The 19,651-nt window shown below is 37.1% G+C and overlaps 1 protein-coding gene across 1 annotated transcript in view; it reads right to left on the bottom strand.

The window, feature by feature from the left end:
• Positions 1 to 1,815: 1,815 nt before the first annotated feature.
• Positions 1,816 to 19,651, bottom strand: part of ATP8B4 (ATPase phospholipid transporting 8B4 (putative)) — a 201,528-nt gene continuing 183,692 nt past the window's right edge. The window contains exons 25-27 of the mRNA XM_063090055.1: positions 7,077 to 7,215; positions 3,702 to 3,832; positions 1,816 to 2,097 (exon numbers count right to left, since the gene is read on the bottom strand). Coding sequence (XP_062946125.1) covers positions 1,816 to 2,097; positions 3,702 to 3,832; positions 7,077 to 7,215 — 552 coding nt within the window. The remainder of the gene's footprint in view (positions 2,098 to 3,701; positions 3,833 to 7,076; positions 7,216 to 19,651) is intronic.

Here is a 19,651-nt window from a genome sequence, read left to right as displayed (position 1 = left end):
AAAACAACAACAAAAAACAGTGGGCCAAAATGTAAAAAAAATCTCCCCCAACGAATTCTGATAAGGAAGACACAAAACATCAAAAGACAATAGTGCCAAAACAACATTTACTGAAGTTTTCAAATCTTTCAAAGATGTTCCAAAAAGCGAGCAAAGTGAAGCTGATGACAAACTAGACCTTGAAAACTAACTAGGTAAGTCTAGGTGGGCATATAGAGGAAAAAGGAACATCTGTAAGAATTTACTGTGGTTAAAGCACTGTTTGGGGCTTTTTTACACATATCTCATTTTATCCCATTCAGAAAAAGTGAACCCAGACTTGGGAATTAAGGCCAAAAAAAGGATTATGAGCCATAAATATCACGCTAGCCCATTATCCATCAAGCCCACTCAAGGGTCATCAAGGGTCACCTAACTCTCTTGAGCAACGTAACTGTGTCTAACTAATAATTCAATAGGGGCCAGATTAAGGACCCTATAAAGTTAAAAACTGATTCATAGAAAACCAATAAGGCATGATGATTTATTTTTGCTTTCTAATAGAGAAATTTACCTCCAAGGTTATAGTTTTATTTCCCTGTAGGATACTAACCAGTTTTATATCTTACTTAGCAATCTCATTTCAAAGCCTTCCCCACTGATTAAATTCCAGTTCTTCATATTCTCTTCAAATTGCTCTGCTATTCTGATGATGAGTTAACTGGAATTTAACTCATCTATTGAAATGAGAAATAGTTTTTAATGATTTGAGAATTTGTGCTTTGACGATCATCAAACAACCCCATGAGGTATATGTTTGAATTATAAACATGACAGCTGGATATCCAGAAGCAACTCATTCTAAATGACCTAAACCTGAGTATTTAAATAATAATTAATGAGATTGTTTATTAATTTGTTTGGTTTAAATTCAGAAGTTTTTAAACTTGGAAAATTTAAAAATATTTGTCCATAGACTACATGGAATGCTGTCATTAAAGTATGAAATTCCAGTGCTTTGCTGATTCCATGAATGGTTCTGGATGGTGCTCAGCAAATTACTACTGAGGTTGTTACAAAAGTCACTGAAAAGTATTTAGAATACTTAGTAGAAAGACTCTCTTTGACATTTCATGAATACGTTCCTACATGACACAGTCTGAGAGCTTTTTGAATGAATTTGATCAAATTACCAGCCTACACTGCTATAAAGATGCTCAGCTCACTTTGTCCCTAGACTGGTAGAAAAATGAGGAACACAAACACACTTTTCTATTCTTCAGGAAGGAAAATGATTTGTAGTCCTGGCTGAACAGACAGGTAGATATCAAGACTAGAGAGTGACGCGTGACTCTTAGTCTGAAAGCACCACAGGACACACTTTTATCTTAAAAGCGTACTTTGGAAAACGCTGTTCTTACATATGTGTTTACCTGTCAACAAACATGCTTTTCATCTCAGATATATACCTTTGGAATGCACCCTTTTATCTACCTTAGGACCCATTCAATGTAAATACAGATTTACAAGTTTTTCTCCATAAACTCCATAAGATTCTAAAGTTCAAGTCAATTGGTATCTTGGTTGATAAAAAATCTGTTTTTGTACTGTGAGCATTTTGTCTACCAAATCAGGAATTAAACTGAACATTTGGCCTGGTTTCCCATAGAGCACACCCATATTTGATAGGCACTGGCAGCTTAAATCTGCCACAGATTTACGTTAAGTGAGGCCATCTGCCCCACTGCTAGCCCCTATTCTCAAACTCTAGGGCCAGCTGAATTTCAGCTCCACCTGAAGCAAAAAGATATCTCCGTAGTTCAAATTCATTTTGACTCACAGTTTCACTGTTTTATCCTGACTAAAGCTGTTCACTGTGTCTGTGGTTTTCTTACATAAATTTTCAATCCAGCTAGTGCTATTATAAAGTGTCTTTTCCAACCCTGATGTTGGGGGTGGATTTTTAGCTCGCATATTTTTTCCAGATGTGATAAGTTCTCCATAGCCCTCTTGGTGAGCAAAAGCGTATCCAGATCTTCTTGAGCTTGACCTGCGGGTCTGAGGCCTTCGGCTTCTTGGGGGCCTTGCCTTCTTTTGAGCCTTCTGCCACTGGCGGATCTAGAGAGGAGCAGACACAGAATGAGATGATGTAGACAAATACAGGCAGTGGGTCACTTTGTAAAATGAAAGACTTTTCAATAAAGAAACATGGACAATAACAAAATTCTTACCTTCATTGCAAAAGGGAGTTTTAAGCCTAAAAACCAAGAAATGTTCCACCCAAAAGGTCACACTGGGCACTGGTTATTTTTATTCCTACCAAATAACTATTAAGTAAACAAGAAATATTCAGACAAATTTCATTATTGTCTCTATTTCATATGTCTTAAATGCACAGGAGCTTACTCATGTACAGAAAGATTTTCTAACATGTACCACCCAAACAGTCAGCATAATAATTCCCTCCAAAGAGTCTTTTCTTTCTTGTTTAGAGGTTCTCAGATCCAATAGTCATCAGTAATTGGAATAGGAGAAAATTTAGAAAATCAGAGTCAAAAATTTTTAACTCTTGTGGTAGGTCAATGTATTTTGATTTGTTTAAGGGTTTTGATTTGTTTTAGTTTTTCTTTCTTTCTTTTTTTTTTTTTTTTTTTGTGGCCTTTTGAAGGGCTCAACATCATTTGGGTGAGTTTCCAACACTTCTTTCATTTCCCCTTAAAGTTGAGGAGGAAAAGATCTGAGGATTGGGGCAAGCAACCTTATTCTCCAACTTGCCAAACTGCTTGGATTCTGACTTTTATGTCAGGAGAAAGCAATTAAGCAAAAAATCACAATCAGACTTAACACAGGAAAAATGCGCACCATCTTCCTTCCTTCAGTTCATCCATCATTTTCTGGGTTTATATCAGAATGAGCTCATAGAGCCGAAGAGACAGACATGACAATGGACTCTGTGAATCTTTTACTTTGGCCCCAGAACATGAGGGATATAATCATAAGAAAAATTCCACCTCAGTTCCTCTCCAGCATCGTTAGCCTGGTCCCACCCATCCCATCAGTGTTTTCCCCTTTTGCATGGCATGGCTACGAACTATGTCTCCCCTTTCTCTCTCCTTTTCTCTTTCTATCTGAGTCCTGTCCTAACCTGACATTGTCTTGTTTACACTCCTCTTCCCATGAAATACTGAAATGTGTTCTGCTAATTCCCTGGTTTAGGTATTTCTATAATCTGTTCTTTCAATTCTCTTTCTAACTTTCTATTTTCCAATCCATCCACCATGTTGCTATTTCCTTTCTTACTCTGTTCAGAAGTCAACATCTCCCCCACGTTTTTGAATCTGCTCCTGCATTTCTACAAATATTTGAAGCCCCTTTGACTCAGACCTTGCTAGTCTCTCTTTTACTGTGCCCTTTATTGTACCCTCAAGTCAATAACTTTCCCTACAGCTTGCCTTTCTCTTGGACCAATTGTCCAAAATGATGCCAGTGATTTATAACTCCCCACCCACATTTAGTCTAGACGCCTCTCTTCATTGGCACGCAGGTCTAGTACATTCAAGATGTTGGCAGTCCCATCTACTCTGATGTGATGCCATGCACCCGTGGGTGTTTGCCTGTGGGACTTTCATTATCCATTCCCTGAGCTTCCAATCAGTCAGAGAAGGACACCATTCCAAGAGCCAAGAACCAGCCTCCAAATACTCATCAGCACTGCAACATACCTGATCACTCAGGGTTGGGTATAAATCCACCCTCAAAAATCTGAATGCCACCACTGGCGTGACTGAAGCCACCGTTGTCAAGAGAATAACAAGCCAGACGCACTTCTGGGTCAAGGAATGCAGTGCATTTCCTATCATTAAAGAAAAATATACACTGTGGTTATAAATATGACTGAATTAGTAATAGGCTTTTTGTGCCTGTAGAATAATTTTTGAAATGGTGAGGTTTGGACTGCCTGGGAAGAACATTAAGTGTCTTCCCGGAATATAGTATGTTCAGTGGTGATGAGGAGAAGGCAAAAGTGGTAAGACCACCCTTGGGAACTGCTTAGTGTCCTGATCACTTGGAAATTGCCAGCCTGAGCCAAGCATTCTCTGATCCAGGCTCCGTCCAGCTTCATTCATGAAGCACAATTTTCTCTTTGAGCCTCAAGATCCTTTGGCTACAAAGTAGCTGTTATTTTTAGAAGGCAGATTTACCCTTATGGACTCTGGAATAAACACTGGCATATCAAAACCACACAATGAATGTTCTGGATACAGGTACAATCTCAAATAATGGTCTTGTTGACTGGCTGTGTCGAAAAAGGTGAATTTTATCGACTTCAGGGCCAACTTTTTAAATTCCAGGCAATGGCCCAGAAAAGCTGCCTCAGAGAAACTTGCTGTCTTTCTGATATTCACTTGATTATGAGTTCCTCGAGGCTCCAAAGAGATCAGGGAGGCTCTTGGGTTTGTGAACAGAGCGTCATTCTCACTGGGAGACTGCTAAAATAGCCATCCAACATGCTGTGGCACTCACTGCCAAGCCTGAAGCCAGTTTCCTTACTTTATACTCACACCGCACATACTTCAACGTTTGTTTAGACAAGGCAATAAGGGTCGGTAAGGCAGATAGACGAATTCCATGAGAATATGCCAACCCTGCTTATATCAACAAAATAAACTGTTGTCCTTGTCCATTTTCTAGGGATGTTTTCAGTTATCCAAGTCCCCTCTCCCAGTGCTAAATGGTTAACTGCATTCAAATGGGCTTTGGGTACGAGGGCTTGGTTACTGATTGGTATGTCTGCTTTTTCTGGCTTTGGAGGGTGGACTCTACCTACCAAAGACCAGTGATTCCAGTTGCCTTCAGCCATGGGAAACAAACTTGATTCAATAAATGAAATGTCTCTTTGAGCTCCTTGAAGCTCGGTATCCCCAGGCATGGCTGGAAATACAAGCTTCACTTTAAAACCACACTCCTGCTTGCTGCTGGCTATTAAGGAAAAAAATTTTTTTTTTCTTAAAACCCAGCACTGATCTAACTTTTGAAAAGTCTTATTGCAGCTAAGTAATTAATTCCTGGAACAGCTTGTGCTTAGCTGGAAAGAGCGGTCCCCACATAATCTACTTTCTCCAGTTGAGGCATTCCAGACTTATTATGCATTTTTAGTATGCTCTCTTAGGAATGGAAGTCTTCTAGTCAGTGCACTGAACTTTCAGATTTAGCAACCAAAAAAAAAAAAAAAAAACACTTAAAAATAGTTTTAGTGGCTTTCTTTCCTAATATGCATATTCTTATTCATAACCAACATGTCTCTACATGGCCAGAACCTTTTGGTAAACAAAGTATTAACATTACATATTAAGTGAGAGTGGTGCAATTGAAAGATTTCCAAGTACACACAGGGGGAGGCAAAAGTTGAATAATAATATTCTTAAGGGTATGTTTGCATTTAAATGTGATTACAGTTGTAGGTGCCCTTGACTCAATGGAAATGTCTTAACTTACAGTTCTATTTTATTTTCTACATAAATCAGTCTTCTAAGAATTGTTTTTCTAGACTGAGTTATCCAACCAGTGGATCCAAATTTCAGTCTTGCCTGATTGAGCTCAAGGAGGTTGTCACTGTGCATCTATCCTTTCCAGTTGGTTGAGATAAACTCATTAAAATCACTGTTACCAACTTAATTCACCCACACTAGAGATTTCAAAACTCCTAAGAAAGTATATTAATGGGCCTCTTATGTAAAGCTCAGTGGCCTTTGCTGGGAATCATTTTGTATTGGTCCATTTCTGTTGCTTATTTAAAAAGTATACAGAACTGGGTAATTTGTAAGAAAATGAAATTTATTGCTTACAGTTTTAGAAGCTGGGAAGTCCAAAGTGCGGGGAACACATCTGGTGAGGGTCTTCCTTGGTGGTGGCTTTACAGCAATGCAGGGGTCTCACACAGCAGAAAATGGCAGAGCAGAGAGAAAGACTAACCTCTCATGTGCTCTTCTTTTAAAGCCCTCAGAACCACTCTCCTGACCATCATTATTAATCCCTTCACTATGGCATGGTCCTACAATCTAATCACCTCTTCAAGGCCCCGCCTTTCAATTACCATTATAGGGTTTCTCACCTTCCACAGTTACAGTGGGAATTAAGCTTCTAATATATGAACTTTGGGAGCTACAACTCAGTCAATCCACAGCACATTTTGAAATGTGAAATGCAATGGGAATATGCTCCATACATAGACCAGATGTACACTTTTTGTAGAATAATTGAATCTCAAGGTTTTAAGAGACTTTAGGAGTTGCTTTGCTACCCATCTGATGTTCAGATTCCTCTGCTATCCCCAGCTAGTAATCAAGTCACATTTGCTTGAATAATAATAGTCACCATCATCATGGTTAACATTTATTGAAAAAGTACTATGTATCAGGATACATGCTAAGTACTTTATATGCATTACGTCACTGAATTCTCACAAATTTTCTACGAAAAGAATTGTCAATATCCTCAGTTTATAAGTGAAGACATTAAGGTACGGAAAGGAAAAGACACTTTCCCAAGGTCATGCAGCTTAAGTGGTGGAGCTGGCACTTGAACCCTGGCTGTCTAACTATAGCACCTACTCTTCATGCTACTTATGGACCAATGTCCAGCAATTTTTAGAAGGCTCTAAATTATACGTCGTTTCTTTCTTATCTAAATGCAAATAAATTCTACATGTGAACTTTGGTAGAGATGTTGGTGATAATGTGGCATAAAAGGGAGAGTCTAGTATTTCTCTTTCTTCCTCTACCATAAATGAACTTTCACAAACCTTCAGGTAGCCCTGGTGTATCTGCCCTCTTGTCTGCAAAGGGATAGCCTACTGCATCTGGGATATTGATAAACTGTAAGATGCTATCATAGTGATTCTTCTGCATCTGGTAAGGACAGCGGAAACTAATCTTTGGATCTTCTTTTCAAGCCTGGAAGCCTTCAGATGCCTGGCTCAATTAATTCCTGGAGAAAGGATCACTGGTCATCCCCAGCCCCAACCAACACAAAAAATAAGTTACAAAGACAGATAAATGGCAGCATAATACTAGGCCCCACCAGACAATAGGACTCACCGACAAATGGAAACTGGTTTGGAAAGGTGCTGAAGATGTCATTACTGTGCATTGTAAATAATATGCAGAAGTAAGTGGCAATGCTGCCCCAGATGAAGACGTGATTAATGACAGTCCAGTAACTGGTATCCAAGGCTATCTGTAAATAAAATCAAATGCAAAGGGGAGGACTTTGAGGAGTAAAAGAACATTACTTTACCAAGTGATGTTTTTCTCCATAACTGCTCTGTGACAGGAAGATTGAACCTGTCCAGCTGCCAGGCCAACCACAAGCACCCCACTTTCTGTACACACACAGGGGACTGACTTGACTTGACATTTCTAATAGACAGTTGACTTTAGATCTTATACATGCAAGCCATTATATCTGCCAAGGTTGAGTCAGAATCAGCAAATAAAATGTTAAACTTCTTTTAAGTGAGAAATAAGAAAGCAGAATGGTTTATAATTTTAAAGATACTTTCCCAATTTCTCTCAAAACTTTTCTATTGGAAAAAATTCTTTCTGTAGTGAGTAAGAGCAACATTTTCTAATTTGTATATAAATTTTTATACATGCATAATCTTTTTTACACCAATATTCCAACTCATTTTGATGATATTCTCTTAAATTACTCAAAAAATTTTTTAAATTCTTACTCCTCTTTTGGCATAAAATTCAGAAACTGGGATTCATGGTGGCCTGGGAGAAGGTTCACATGCCTTTTTTCCTTCCACTAACTTGTGGCAGCTCAGCTAAAAATGATCTGCTATTGGGGAATCAAGGAAGCCACTGGCAAATATGAACCCTTGAATTCTCCAGAGGGGAAAAAAGTAGGTTCTGGTATCATCGTTTGCATCTCAGAAGCCCCAAGCTGTCCAAGTCCAAGTAAAGATTTGTATTTCTAGCAGAGTCGAGTCTGGCACAAGACCAAAGAGTTCTCCTCTGCCTGAGGGGGCCCTACACACCTCAACACGTGAAGACATACTTCCTCCTCCCACTTGCAGTTTACTGTCCTTCAAAATGTTGCCCCACCAAAGGGATGTTAGCAGCCTTGGATGTGAACTGTAGGGGTTATAAAAGGATAGCCTTTTCTCTCTTCAAGAGAAGAGTTGCTGGTTTTCCAGTTCATTTGGCTGCCAAGACACTAGACAAAAATCTCCAACTGTACCTTTTACCACCAGTCAGTTCATCACCGTCAAGAGGCAATGATAGCCTGAACTGTGTGCCTGAGAGTAGGCAAAGAAAAATCACAACCTACTTAAAAGGACTCAGTTAAAAAAACAAGAACAGGTGGCTCCTCTTGAAGCAGAACTAATAGAAGAGATGGACAAATACTACTTTTTTTTTTTTAATGTAATAAGATGTTTTAAGGAGATGCAATTAGGTCACCAAAAAAAATCTGGAAGAAAAAACATTATTTCTGAATTTAAAAAATTCAATAGAGAGACCAAATAATAGTCGCTGAAGAAAACTGAATTAATATTCTGGAAAAAACAAATGGAAATAATATCTCACAACAGAGAACAAACACTTGAAGAAATGGAAACCATGTGCAAAAAGATCTGATACATGGATGGCAGATCCATAGATGTCAGATTCATGAGCTCAATATACAAATAATGGCATTTTGGAAAGATAAAAAAGGAATAAATAGAAAAGTAACAATCAGAGAAATGACAGAGGAAAATTGCTCTGTGATAACAAATAGTATTGATTTTCAGATTTGTATGCCCCCTAAATCCTAGGCAAATTAATAAAAGAAGATACACTCTGGTGACATTTGTAAAGTCCAAGAATAAAAAAAAACATAAGTTTCTAGATGAAGAAGATATTACTTAGAAAAGAATGAGAATCTAATACTAAACTGCCACAATGAAACTGGAATAACAAAGTTCCTAAAGAAAATGCCTCCGACTCAAGAATCCTAGGCTCATCCCATATATTATTTAAATATAAAGACAAAGAAAGAAAGCATTGAGCTCAAAAGTATAATATCTAAATTCCTTCTCTGAACAAATTACTCAACGATATTACTGCAATCAAATAAAAATTAAATCAGAACAAAGACCTCAAAATAGCAGAAGACAGAGCAAAAAAGTGCAAGTGAGCAATGATTCTTATAAATTTATAGTTAGCTCTAAGTGAGCAATAATGTGCAATGAGCTGCAGTATTAATTTAGAAAGACTTTTGGAATGGTCAAAACATATGTCAAAGGAGCATTTAATAACATCCTGGAACTAAAATTCTGACTTATTAACGTGAGAATTGGGGATGGGAGCAGGGATAAGGAAGGAGAGTAAAATAACATTTCTAAAATTGTTTAATTGGAGATGGATGAGGGAAAGTTTAGAACAGGATAGTGAAACATTTGGTGAAGGACATAGTTATTATGTAATTTTAGTATATCGCATGAAAATATAGATTTAAATGAAAATAGGGAGAAATCACTAACAAAGTAAAACGTAAATTATTCGTGAGAAATAGGATATTTTAAACTGCAATGAATGCATCCAAGTATAAAAAATGAAAAAATGAAAACAAAAAAGTAGAGCTAAAAGTAATTATAAAATAATATTAAAGGAGCAAGGTAAAATACATGTGTTATAATAAGAATGAGTATCTTAAACTCCCTTATTAAAGGAGAAAAATTAATAAAATGAAATAAGAAAGAAAAGGAAATGAAGGGATTGGTCCAGATTATTTATCAGGCAAATGCAAACTTCAAAAAGTAAGAGAAGCAAAACTAATATCAAAAAATGAAACTCAAATAAGAATTTTTTATTATAAAAAAAGATAAAAGCTACAAGGACCAAATAACAATCAGAAACCATTATGTAGCCATTAATATGTAGCCAAATTGTATAAGGTAAAATCTCCTTAAAATACAAGGAGAACCTTATATGAATTATAATCACAGTGGCAAATTTGTAAGACACTTCTCTCAGCATTTGATAAGCATGATGGCAAAACTGAAAGTTCTTCTGGAAATCTGTGGCTCACCTTCTGGCATCCAGTCCCCAGTGTGATTAGAGACAAGCTATAAGAGGTGGTAGTAACAGTGTGTTGACTACAGCAATGCAGCCATCTGGTTGGGTGTTGTTCCTAATGGCATTATGCCTCGCTGTGGCTCTCCCTGATTCACTTGCTCTCCTAAAGATACTGGAGCTATCTAATAGCTTTTATTTACCAAAACTTTTTTTGGTTTAAATTAAAGAAGTATGTGTTTTTTGTAACTACTGTCTTTTAAAATAATTAATATGACAATATTTATGAATATTTAAAATTACATACTCTGACCCCAGAAGTGAAAACAACAAAATACCATCCTTTATCAAGAAGATTGGTAAAGTTCTGACCCCGGAAATCTCATTTCTAGGAATTTATGCGACAGTACATAATATATATGTATTAGTTCATGAATTGTTGCATTGCTTCAGTAATAAAAGACAGAGAAACATTTGAATGTCTATCAATAGAAGACTGATGACAAATTAGTGTATCCATATTATAAAATTCTGTGTCGTGATTAGAAAGACAAGATGAATTTGAATGTGTTGCTTTGAAAGGCTGTACAGCATATCTAATTAAGTGAGAAAAGCATATTACAGAATAATACGCACAATTATTATCTTCTCTGGTTGAATGTGTGCATGTGTCTCAAAACCAAGAAAAAATACAAAAGGATTCAAACTATGGTAATCATAATAGTAGTTAAAGAAGGGAAGGACAGGTACTTGAAAAAATGCTCAACATCATTAGTCATCAGGGAAATGCAAATTAAAACTACATTGAGATACCACCTCACCCCAGTTAGACTGGCTATAATAAAAAAGACAGAGAATAACAAATGCTGGCGAGGGTGTGGAGAGAAGAGAATGCTCCTACACTGTTGGTGGGACTGTAAATTAATACAACCACTGTGGAAAACAGTATGGAGTTTTCTCAAACAACTACAGATAGATCTTCCATACAATTCAGCAATCCCACTTCTGGGTATATACCCAGAGGAATGGAAATCATCATGTCGAAGGGATATCTGCACTCCCATGTTCATCGCAGCTCTGTTTACAATAGCCAAGATATCGAACCAACCTAAATGCCCATCAATGGGTGATTGGATAAGGAAAATGTGGTAATTATACTCCATGGAATACTACTCTGCCATAAAAAGAATGAAATACTCCCATTTGCAACAACATGGATGAGCTTGGAGAAACTCATGTTGAATGAAATAAGCAAAGCACAGAGGGATAAATACCACATGTACTCACTCATAAGTGGGAGCTAAGAGAGAAAGAAGGAAGGAAAGAAAGACCACAGTGGTGTGTTGGACTTGCAGAGGGAGAGAACATACCTCGGGAACAAAGTGGTGTGGGGGAGAAAGGGGGAGGGGGAGGGAGGTTGAAGATAATTGGGTGGGGGACATGGGGTACAATCGCAATTTGTAGTAATGGGCATGCTGCCAGTATGGATCTGGCCTTCACATCTTGGGCATGAGGGCATCAGCTTTGTATATCATGAATATTCATAACCAATAAAAAAAAAGAAGAGAAGTAAAAGAAGACAGGTTTTTCTAGTTCTTTAAGGTGAAGTGTTAGGTTGTTCACTTGCCATCTTTCCATTCTTCTGAAGTGAGCATTTAATGCAATAAATTTTCCCCTCAATACTGCTTTTGCAGTATCCCACAGGTTTTGGTATGATGTATCATTGTTTTCATTAGTTTCAATAAACTTTTTGATTTCCTGCTTGATTTCTTCTTGGACCCATATGTCATTAAGTAGAATGCTGTTAGAAAAACAAGAACAATCCAATCCTAAAGTTAGCAGACGGAAAGAAATCATTAAGATCAGAGCAGAACTGAATGAAATTGAAAACCAAAAAACAATTCAAAAGATCAACGAATCAAAAAGTTGGTTTTTTGAAAAGATAAATAAAATTGACAAACCATTAGCATGGCTAACAAAAAAAAGAAGAGAGAAGACTCAAATAACAAAAATTAGAAATGAAAAAGGCGATATTACAACTGATTCATCTGAAATACAAGGAATCATTCGAGACTACTATAAACAACTATACGCCAACAAATTTGAAAATCTGGAGGAAATGGATAAATTTCTGGACACACACAAGCTCCCAAAACTGAACCGTGAAGACGTAGAAAATTTGAACAGACCAATAACAATAAAGGAGATTGAAGCTGTTATCAGAAGGCTCCCAACAAAGAAAAGCCCAGGACCAGATGGATTCACAGCAGAATTTTACCAAACATTCAAAGAGGAATTGACACCGATTCTTTACAAACTATTCCAAAAGATTGAAACGGATGCAAATCTCCCAAACTCATTCTATGAAGCAAACATCATCCTGATACCAAAACCAGGTAAAGATATAACCAAAAAAGAAAACTACAGGCCGATATCCTTGATGAATATAGATGCAAAAATCCTCACTAAAATACTAGCAAACAGAATACAGCAACACATACGAAAAATTATTCATCATGATCAAGTGGGATTCATCCCAGGGATGCAAGGTTGGTTCAACATACGCAAATCAATAAATGTGATACACCATATTAATAAACTCAAACACCAGGACCATATGATCATCTCTATAGATGCTGAAAAAGCATTTGATAAAGTTCAGCACCCATTCATGACAAAGACCCTCTATAAGTTAGGTATAGAGGGAAAGTATCTCAACATAATTAAAGCCATATATGACAAACCCACTGCCAATATCATCCTGAATGGGGAGAAGCTGAAAGCTTTTCCTTTAAGAACAGGCACTAGACAAGGATGCCCACTCTCACCACTCCTATTCAACATAGTGTTGGAAGTACTAGCCAGAGCAATCAGAGAAGAGAAGGAAATAAAGGGCATCCAGATTGGAAAAGATGAAGTCAAACTGTCCCTGTTTGCAGATGACATGATCCTATATATCGAACAGCCTAAAACCTCTACAAAAAAACTGTTGGAATTGATAAATGATTTCAGCACAGTAGCAGGATACAAAATCAACACACAAAAATCAGTAGCATTTCTTTTCTCCAATAGTGAACATGCAGAAGGAGAAATCAAGAAAGCCTGCCCATTTACAATAGCCACCAAAAAAATAAAATACTTAGGAATTGAGTTAACCAAGGAGGTGAAAAATCTCTATAATGAGAACTACAAACCACTGCTGAGAGAAATTAGAGAGGATACAAGAAGATGGAAAGATATTCCATGCTCTTGGATTGGAAGAATCAACATAGTGAAAATGTCCATACTACCCAAAGTGATATACAAATTCAATGCAATCCCCATCAAAATTCCAAAGACATTTTTCTCAGAAATGGAAAAAACTATTCAGACATTTATATGGAACAATAAAAGACCACGAATAGCCAAAGCAATGCTCAGCAAAAAAAATAAAGCTGGAGGCATAACACTACCTGACTTTAAGCTATACTACAAAGCTATAATAACCAAAACAGTATGGTACTGGCATAAAAACAGACACACTGACCAATGGAATAGAATAGAGAATCCAGAAATCAACCCACACACTTACTGCCATCTGATCTTTGACAAAGGCACCAAGCCTATTCACTGGGGAAGGGACTGCCTCTTCAGCAAGTGGTGTTGGGATAACTGGATATCGATATGCAGGAGAATGAAACTAGATCCATACCTCTCACCGTATACTAAAATCAACTCAAAATGGATTAAGGATTTAAATATACACCCTGAGACAATAAAACTTCTTAAAGAAAACATAGGGGAAACACTTCAGGAAATAGGACTGGGCACAGACTTCATGAATACGACCCCAAAAGCACGGGCAACCAAAGGAAAAATAAACAAATGGGATTATATCAAACTAAAAAGCTTCTGCACAGCAAAAGAAACAATTAAAAGAGTTAAAAGACAACCAACAGAGTGGGAGAAAATATTTGCAAAATATACATCTGACAAAGGATTAATATCCAGAATATATAAGGAACTCAAACAACTTTACAAGAAGAAAACAAGCAACCCAATTAAAAAATGGGCAAAAGAGCTAAGTAGGCATTTCTCTAAGGAAGATATACAAATGGCCAACAGACATATGAAAAAATGCTCAACATCACTCAGCATCCGGGAAATGCAAATCAAAACCACATTGAGATACCATCTAACCCCAGTTAGGATGGCTAAAATCCAAAAGACTATGAACGATAAATGCTGGCGAGGCTGCGGAGAAAAAGGAACTCTCATACATTGTTGGTGGGACTGCAAAATGGTGCAGCCTCTATGGAAAATGGTATGGAGGTTCCTTAAACAATTGCAAATAGATCTACCATACGACCCAGCCATCCCACTGTTGGGAATATACCCAGAGGAATGGAAATCATCAAGTCGAAGGTATACCTGTTCCCCAATGTTCATCGCAGCACTCTTTACAATAGCCAAGAGTTGGAACCAGCCCAAATGCCCATCATCAGATGAGTGGATACGGAAAATGTGGTACATCTACACAATGGAATACTACTCAGCTATAAAAACAAATGAAATACTGCCATTTGCAACAACATGGATGGACCTTGAGAGAATTATATTAAGTGAAACAAGTCAGGCACAGAAAGAGAAATACCACATGTTCTCACTTATTGGAGGGAGCTAAACATTAATATATAAATTCACACACACACATAGACACACACACACACAAATCGGGGGGGGGGGAGGGAAGAAGATATAACAACCACAATTACTTGAAGTTGATACAACAAGCAAACAGAAAGGACATTGTTGGGGGGGAGGGGGGGAGGGAGAAGGGAGGGAGGTTTTGGTGATGGGGAGCATTAATCAGCTACAATGTATATCGACAAAATAAAATTAAAAAAAATAAATAAATAAAAATAACTAAAAAAAAAAAAAAAAAAAAAAGAAGACAGGTTTATTTTAAACATTTCTGTATTGTTTAAAATGTTAAAAGGAACATTTTATAATTCAAACAACTGAAAAAACTGATATTTAAAAAGAAAAATAGAGACGACTGAAGCATGGCCTGTAGCATTAGGAAGACATAAGATGTATAACTGTAATTACAAACCATGGAAATTTCATGGGAGTTGTTACCACAATGACAAGTCAAGCTCAGACAGTGAGGAAAAGACATTAACACTGCTGTCAAAGTGAACTTATTCACGGAATTCCTAAAAGTTACTCCATACATTAAAGACAGCAGTTTCTGATTGAAGCCAAAATCGTTGAGCTTCCATGGTTACGGACATTCATACACTCCAGTCTGAGAATTTTGTGGTTAAAACAGACATTTTCAGGTCTTCCTAGAAATAAAAATAAGTGGTAATCATCCTCAAATAGTCAGACTAAAATGACAGGAACTGAGAATCTAGTTTCTCGAGTTGAAGTTTTGACATCGAAAGAAAGATCTGTGTGTCTATCATCTATTAACAGAGTTTCTCTCCCATTTTATTTGAGGACGATACTGGTGTCCTCGTTAGTCCCTCATGGAAGAGAGAGGTGGAGACAATGAGTTTTCTGCAGCTACTTTGTGTCTGGGGATGCCTACGGCTTCTACTCATCTTTATATAGAAGGGAGGTCCACATGGCTTTGGAGCTAGGGATCTGGAATCAGAAGACCTGTGTTCAAATCCCGACCTGCCACTTTCTGTGTGACTTGGATTATAACTTAACCCTCTTGCCACGTCTATTTTCTCATCTGTAATAATGGTATCTATATTTCACAGGACCATGAAGAGCATTAAATAAGATAATATGATTATCCCTGTCCCAGTGTCTGGCACAGTATCTAATATCTGCCTTTATGCTCAGTATGAGCTTTGTTCTTATATTTCCTGAAAATTTGCATTTTAACCAGTTTTGCTATAGAATAAAAGACCTTGTCCCAGACAACGCTGGACTTAGACCTTGGTTCTAGTCCTGGCTCTGGGACTTACTGTGTGAACTCAGGCAAGTCACTTAATCTCTGAGCTCCATCTGCAAAAGGTACAATAATACCTAATGGATAGTGGCATTGTAAGGAGTAAGTACAACACATGATATTACTCACAGTGGTGATGATGATATAGGCTTCTAAAGGCTACCACCAAGGACAGGCCTGCTTTGGTCACCTAGGTTATAGCAGGCATGTAACTAGGAGAGTAGGGATACCTCAACCAACTTCTTCTCACTTCCTTTCCTCAATTCTAACCTCTCTTCTCCCATCCCTCTGCCCCTACGTTCATTCAACAAATCTTTATTTGTGTCTGGCACTGTAGTTTCAATAGTGAGTACAATGGCAAACACAGCATGCCTGATACTAGAAACCTGGTGTCTATTCTCACCCATTCTGCTACTGGGCTATCATCCCTAGCCCGGATCTCTCCTACCTCATTCTCCTGCCCAGAAAGTTATTCGCAGTCTCTCTGCTGTTTAGGCCCTCCAGGAACTCAGAATTAATGGTGAGGTGGGGGTGAAGGTGAGGGCAGGAAGAAATCACGGAAGGAAGAAACCTGTGGCATGGAGTATGTGGGTAAGGAACAGAGGACTTTAACTCCATAAGATGGCAAAGAGATCCCAGCCACTGAGGGGTGAGGTCCAGCACCTTCTCTTTTTTTATTAATTTATTTTTTTTAATCGAAACATATTGATTGATCATATTTATGGAGTACAGAGTTATATTTCAATACATGTATACAATATGTAGTGACCAAATCAGGGTAGTTAGTAAATTCATCATCACAGAAAGGTATTGTTTCTTTGTGATGAAAACATTTAAGTTCCTCTCTTCTAGCCATGCGAGAACATACAGTAAACTATTGTTAATTATAGATGCCTACCACTACTGTATACCACTAGAACTTATTTTTCCTAGCTAGCTGTAATTTTGTGTCCAATAATCAACCTATTCCCATTCCCCCATCTTCTTCCCCCTCCCAGGATCTAGTAACCACAATTCTACTCTCTACTTTTAAAGGTTTAAATTCTTTTTTTCTTGGCATGCACTATTTCTCTTTCTGTGCCTGACTTATTTCACTTAACATAGTATCTTCCAGGCTCATCCATGTGGCTGTAAATGACAGGATTTCATTCTTTTTCATGGTTGAGTAGTATTCCATTGTGTATATACATCACATTTTTTTATCCATTCATCTTTCAACAGACCCATAGGTTGATCCCATATCTTGGCTATTATGAAAAGTGCTTCAATAAATATGAAAGATATCTCTTCAGTATGGTAATTTACTTTTCCTTTGGATTAATACCCAGCATTGGGATTGCTGGATCATATGGAAAATTCCATTTTTAGTTTTTTCAGGAACCTCACTGCAGGTTTCCATAACAGCTGTGCTAACTGACATTCCCACCAACAGTGTATAAGAGTTCCCCTTTCTCCACATCCTCACCAGCATTTGTTATTTTTTGTCCTTTTGATGATAGCCATTCTAACTGGGGTAAAATGATATTTCATTGTGGTTTTGACTCTCATGTCCCTGATGATTAGTGATGTTGAGCATTTTTTTCATATACCTGTCAGCCAGTTGCTGTCTTCTTTTGAGAAATGTCTATTCTGGTTACTTGCCCATTTTTTGAATCAGATTATTTGGGGTTATTTTGTTTTGTTTTGCTGTTAAGTTCCTTGTATATTTTGGATATTAATCTCGTCTTGGAAAAATAGTTTACAAATATTTTCTGTCATTCTGCCGGTTGCCTCTTCACTCTGTTGATTCTTTCTTTTGCTGCGCAGAACCTTTTTAGTTTGATGTAATCCCATTTATCTATTTTTGCTTTTGTTGCCTGTGCTTTAGAAGTCATCTCCATAAAATTTTTGGCCAGACCAATGCCTTGGAGTGTTCCCCCTATGTTTTCTTTCAGTAGTTTTACAGTTTCAGGTCTTACACTTAAATCTTTAATTCATTTCGAATTGATTTTGTTAAATGGTGAGAGATATGCACCTCGTTTCTTTCTGCTGCATATGGATATGCAGTTTTCCTAGATCAATTATCGAAGAAGTTTTCCTTTCCCTAATGTGTGTTCTTGGAGCCTTTGTCAACGATCAATTGGGTGTAAATATGTGGATTTCTTTCTGGGTTCTCTATTCTGTTTTATTGGTCCATGCGTCAGTTTTTACGCCAGTACCATGCTATTTTTGTTACTCTACCTTTGTGCTATATTTTGAACTCAGGTAGTGTAATGTCCCTAGCTTTATTCTTTTTGCATTGAATTGCTTTGGCTCTTTGGGGCCTTTTGTGATTCATTATTAATTTTAAGATTGTTTTTCTATTTCTGTTAGGAATGTCATTGGTATTTTGATAGAGATTGCACTGAATCTGTAGATCACTTTGAGTAATATGGCCATTTTGACAACATTAATTCTACCAATCCATAAACACGGAATGTCTTTCCATTTTTGTGTGTCCTCTTTAACATCTTTCATCAGTGTTTTGCAATACTCATCACAGAGGTCTTTCACCTCTTTGATTAAATTTATTTTTAGGAACTTTATTTTTTAGGTAGCTATTGTAAATGGGCTTGCTTTCTTGATTTCTTTTTCTGCTAGTTTGTTGTTGGTGTATAGAAATGCTACTGATTTTTGTATATTGATTTTGTATCCTGCAATTTGCTGCATTTGTTTATTATCAGTTCTAAGAGTTTTCTTGGGGGAGCTTTAGGTTTTTTTATATATAAGGTCATGTCATCTGCAAACAGGGACAATTAAACTTTGTTCTAATTTAGATGCCCTTTAATTTGTTCTCTTGCCTAATTTCTCTGGCTAGAACTTCCAGCACTATGTTAAAAGGAGAGGTGAGAGTGGGCATCCTTGTCTTGTTCCTGTTCTTAGAGAAAAAGCTTTCAATTTTTTCCCCATTCAAGATGATGTTAGCTGTGAGTTTGTCATATATGACCTTTCTTGTATTGAGATACTTTCCTTCTATAGCTAATTTGTTGAGTTTTTTTTATCATGAAGAGATGTTGAATTTTATCAAATGTATTTCTGCATCTATTGAGATGATCATATGGTTTCTTTCTTTCTTTTTGTCAGCTGGCTGTTGCAGTGGTCCAAAGATCATATAGTTTTTGTCCTTCGTTTTGTTGATGTGGTGTATCACATTTATTGATTTGTGTATGTTGAACCCTCCTTGTATCCCTGGGATATATCCCACTTGATCATGGTATATAATGTGCTGTTGAATTCAGTTTGCTCGTATTTTGTTGAGAATTTTTGCATCTATGCTCATCAGGGATATTGGCTTGTAGTTTTCTTTTTTTCCTGTGCCTTTGTCTGATTTTGGTGTCAGAGTGATTCTGGTCTCATAATATAAGTTTGAGAGAACACACTCTTCAATGTTTGGGAATCATTTGAGAAAAAATGGTATTAAGTCTTCTTTAAAAGTTTGGTAGAATTCAGCAGTGAAGCCATCTAGTTCTGGGCTTCTCTTTGTTGGAAGACTGCTGATTACTGATTCAATTTCATTACATGTATTGGTCATTTCAGGTTTTCTATTTTTTCTTGGTTTAGTCTTGGTAGGTTTGATGTGTCCAGAGATGTATCCATTTCCTCCAGAGTTTCCAATTTGTTGGCATATAGTTGTGTATAGCAG

This window comes from Cynocephalus volans, chromosome 3 (genome assembly GCF_027409185.1).
Source record: "Cynocephalus volans isolate mCynVol1 chromosome 3, mCynVol1.pri, whole genome shotgun sequence".
NCBI classification, from domain to species: domain Eukaryota; kingdom Metazoa; phylum Chordata; class Mammalia; order Dermoptera; family Cynocephalidae; genus Cynocephalus; species Cynocephalus volans.
Note: the sequence above shows the minus strand (reverse complement) of the source record. Positions and strands in the feature narration are given on the sequence as shown.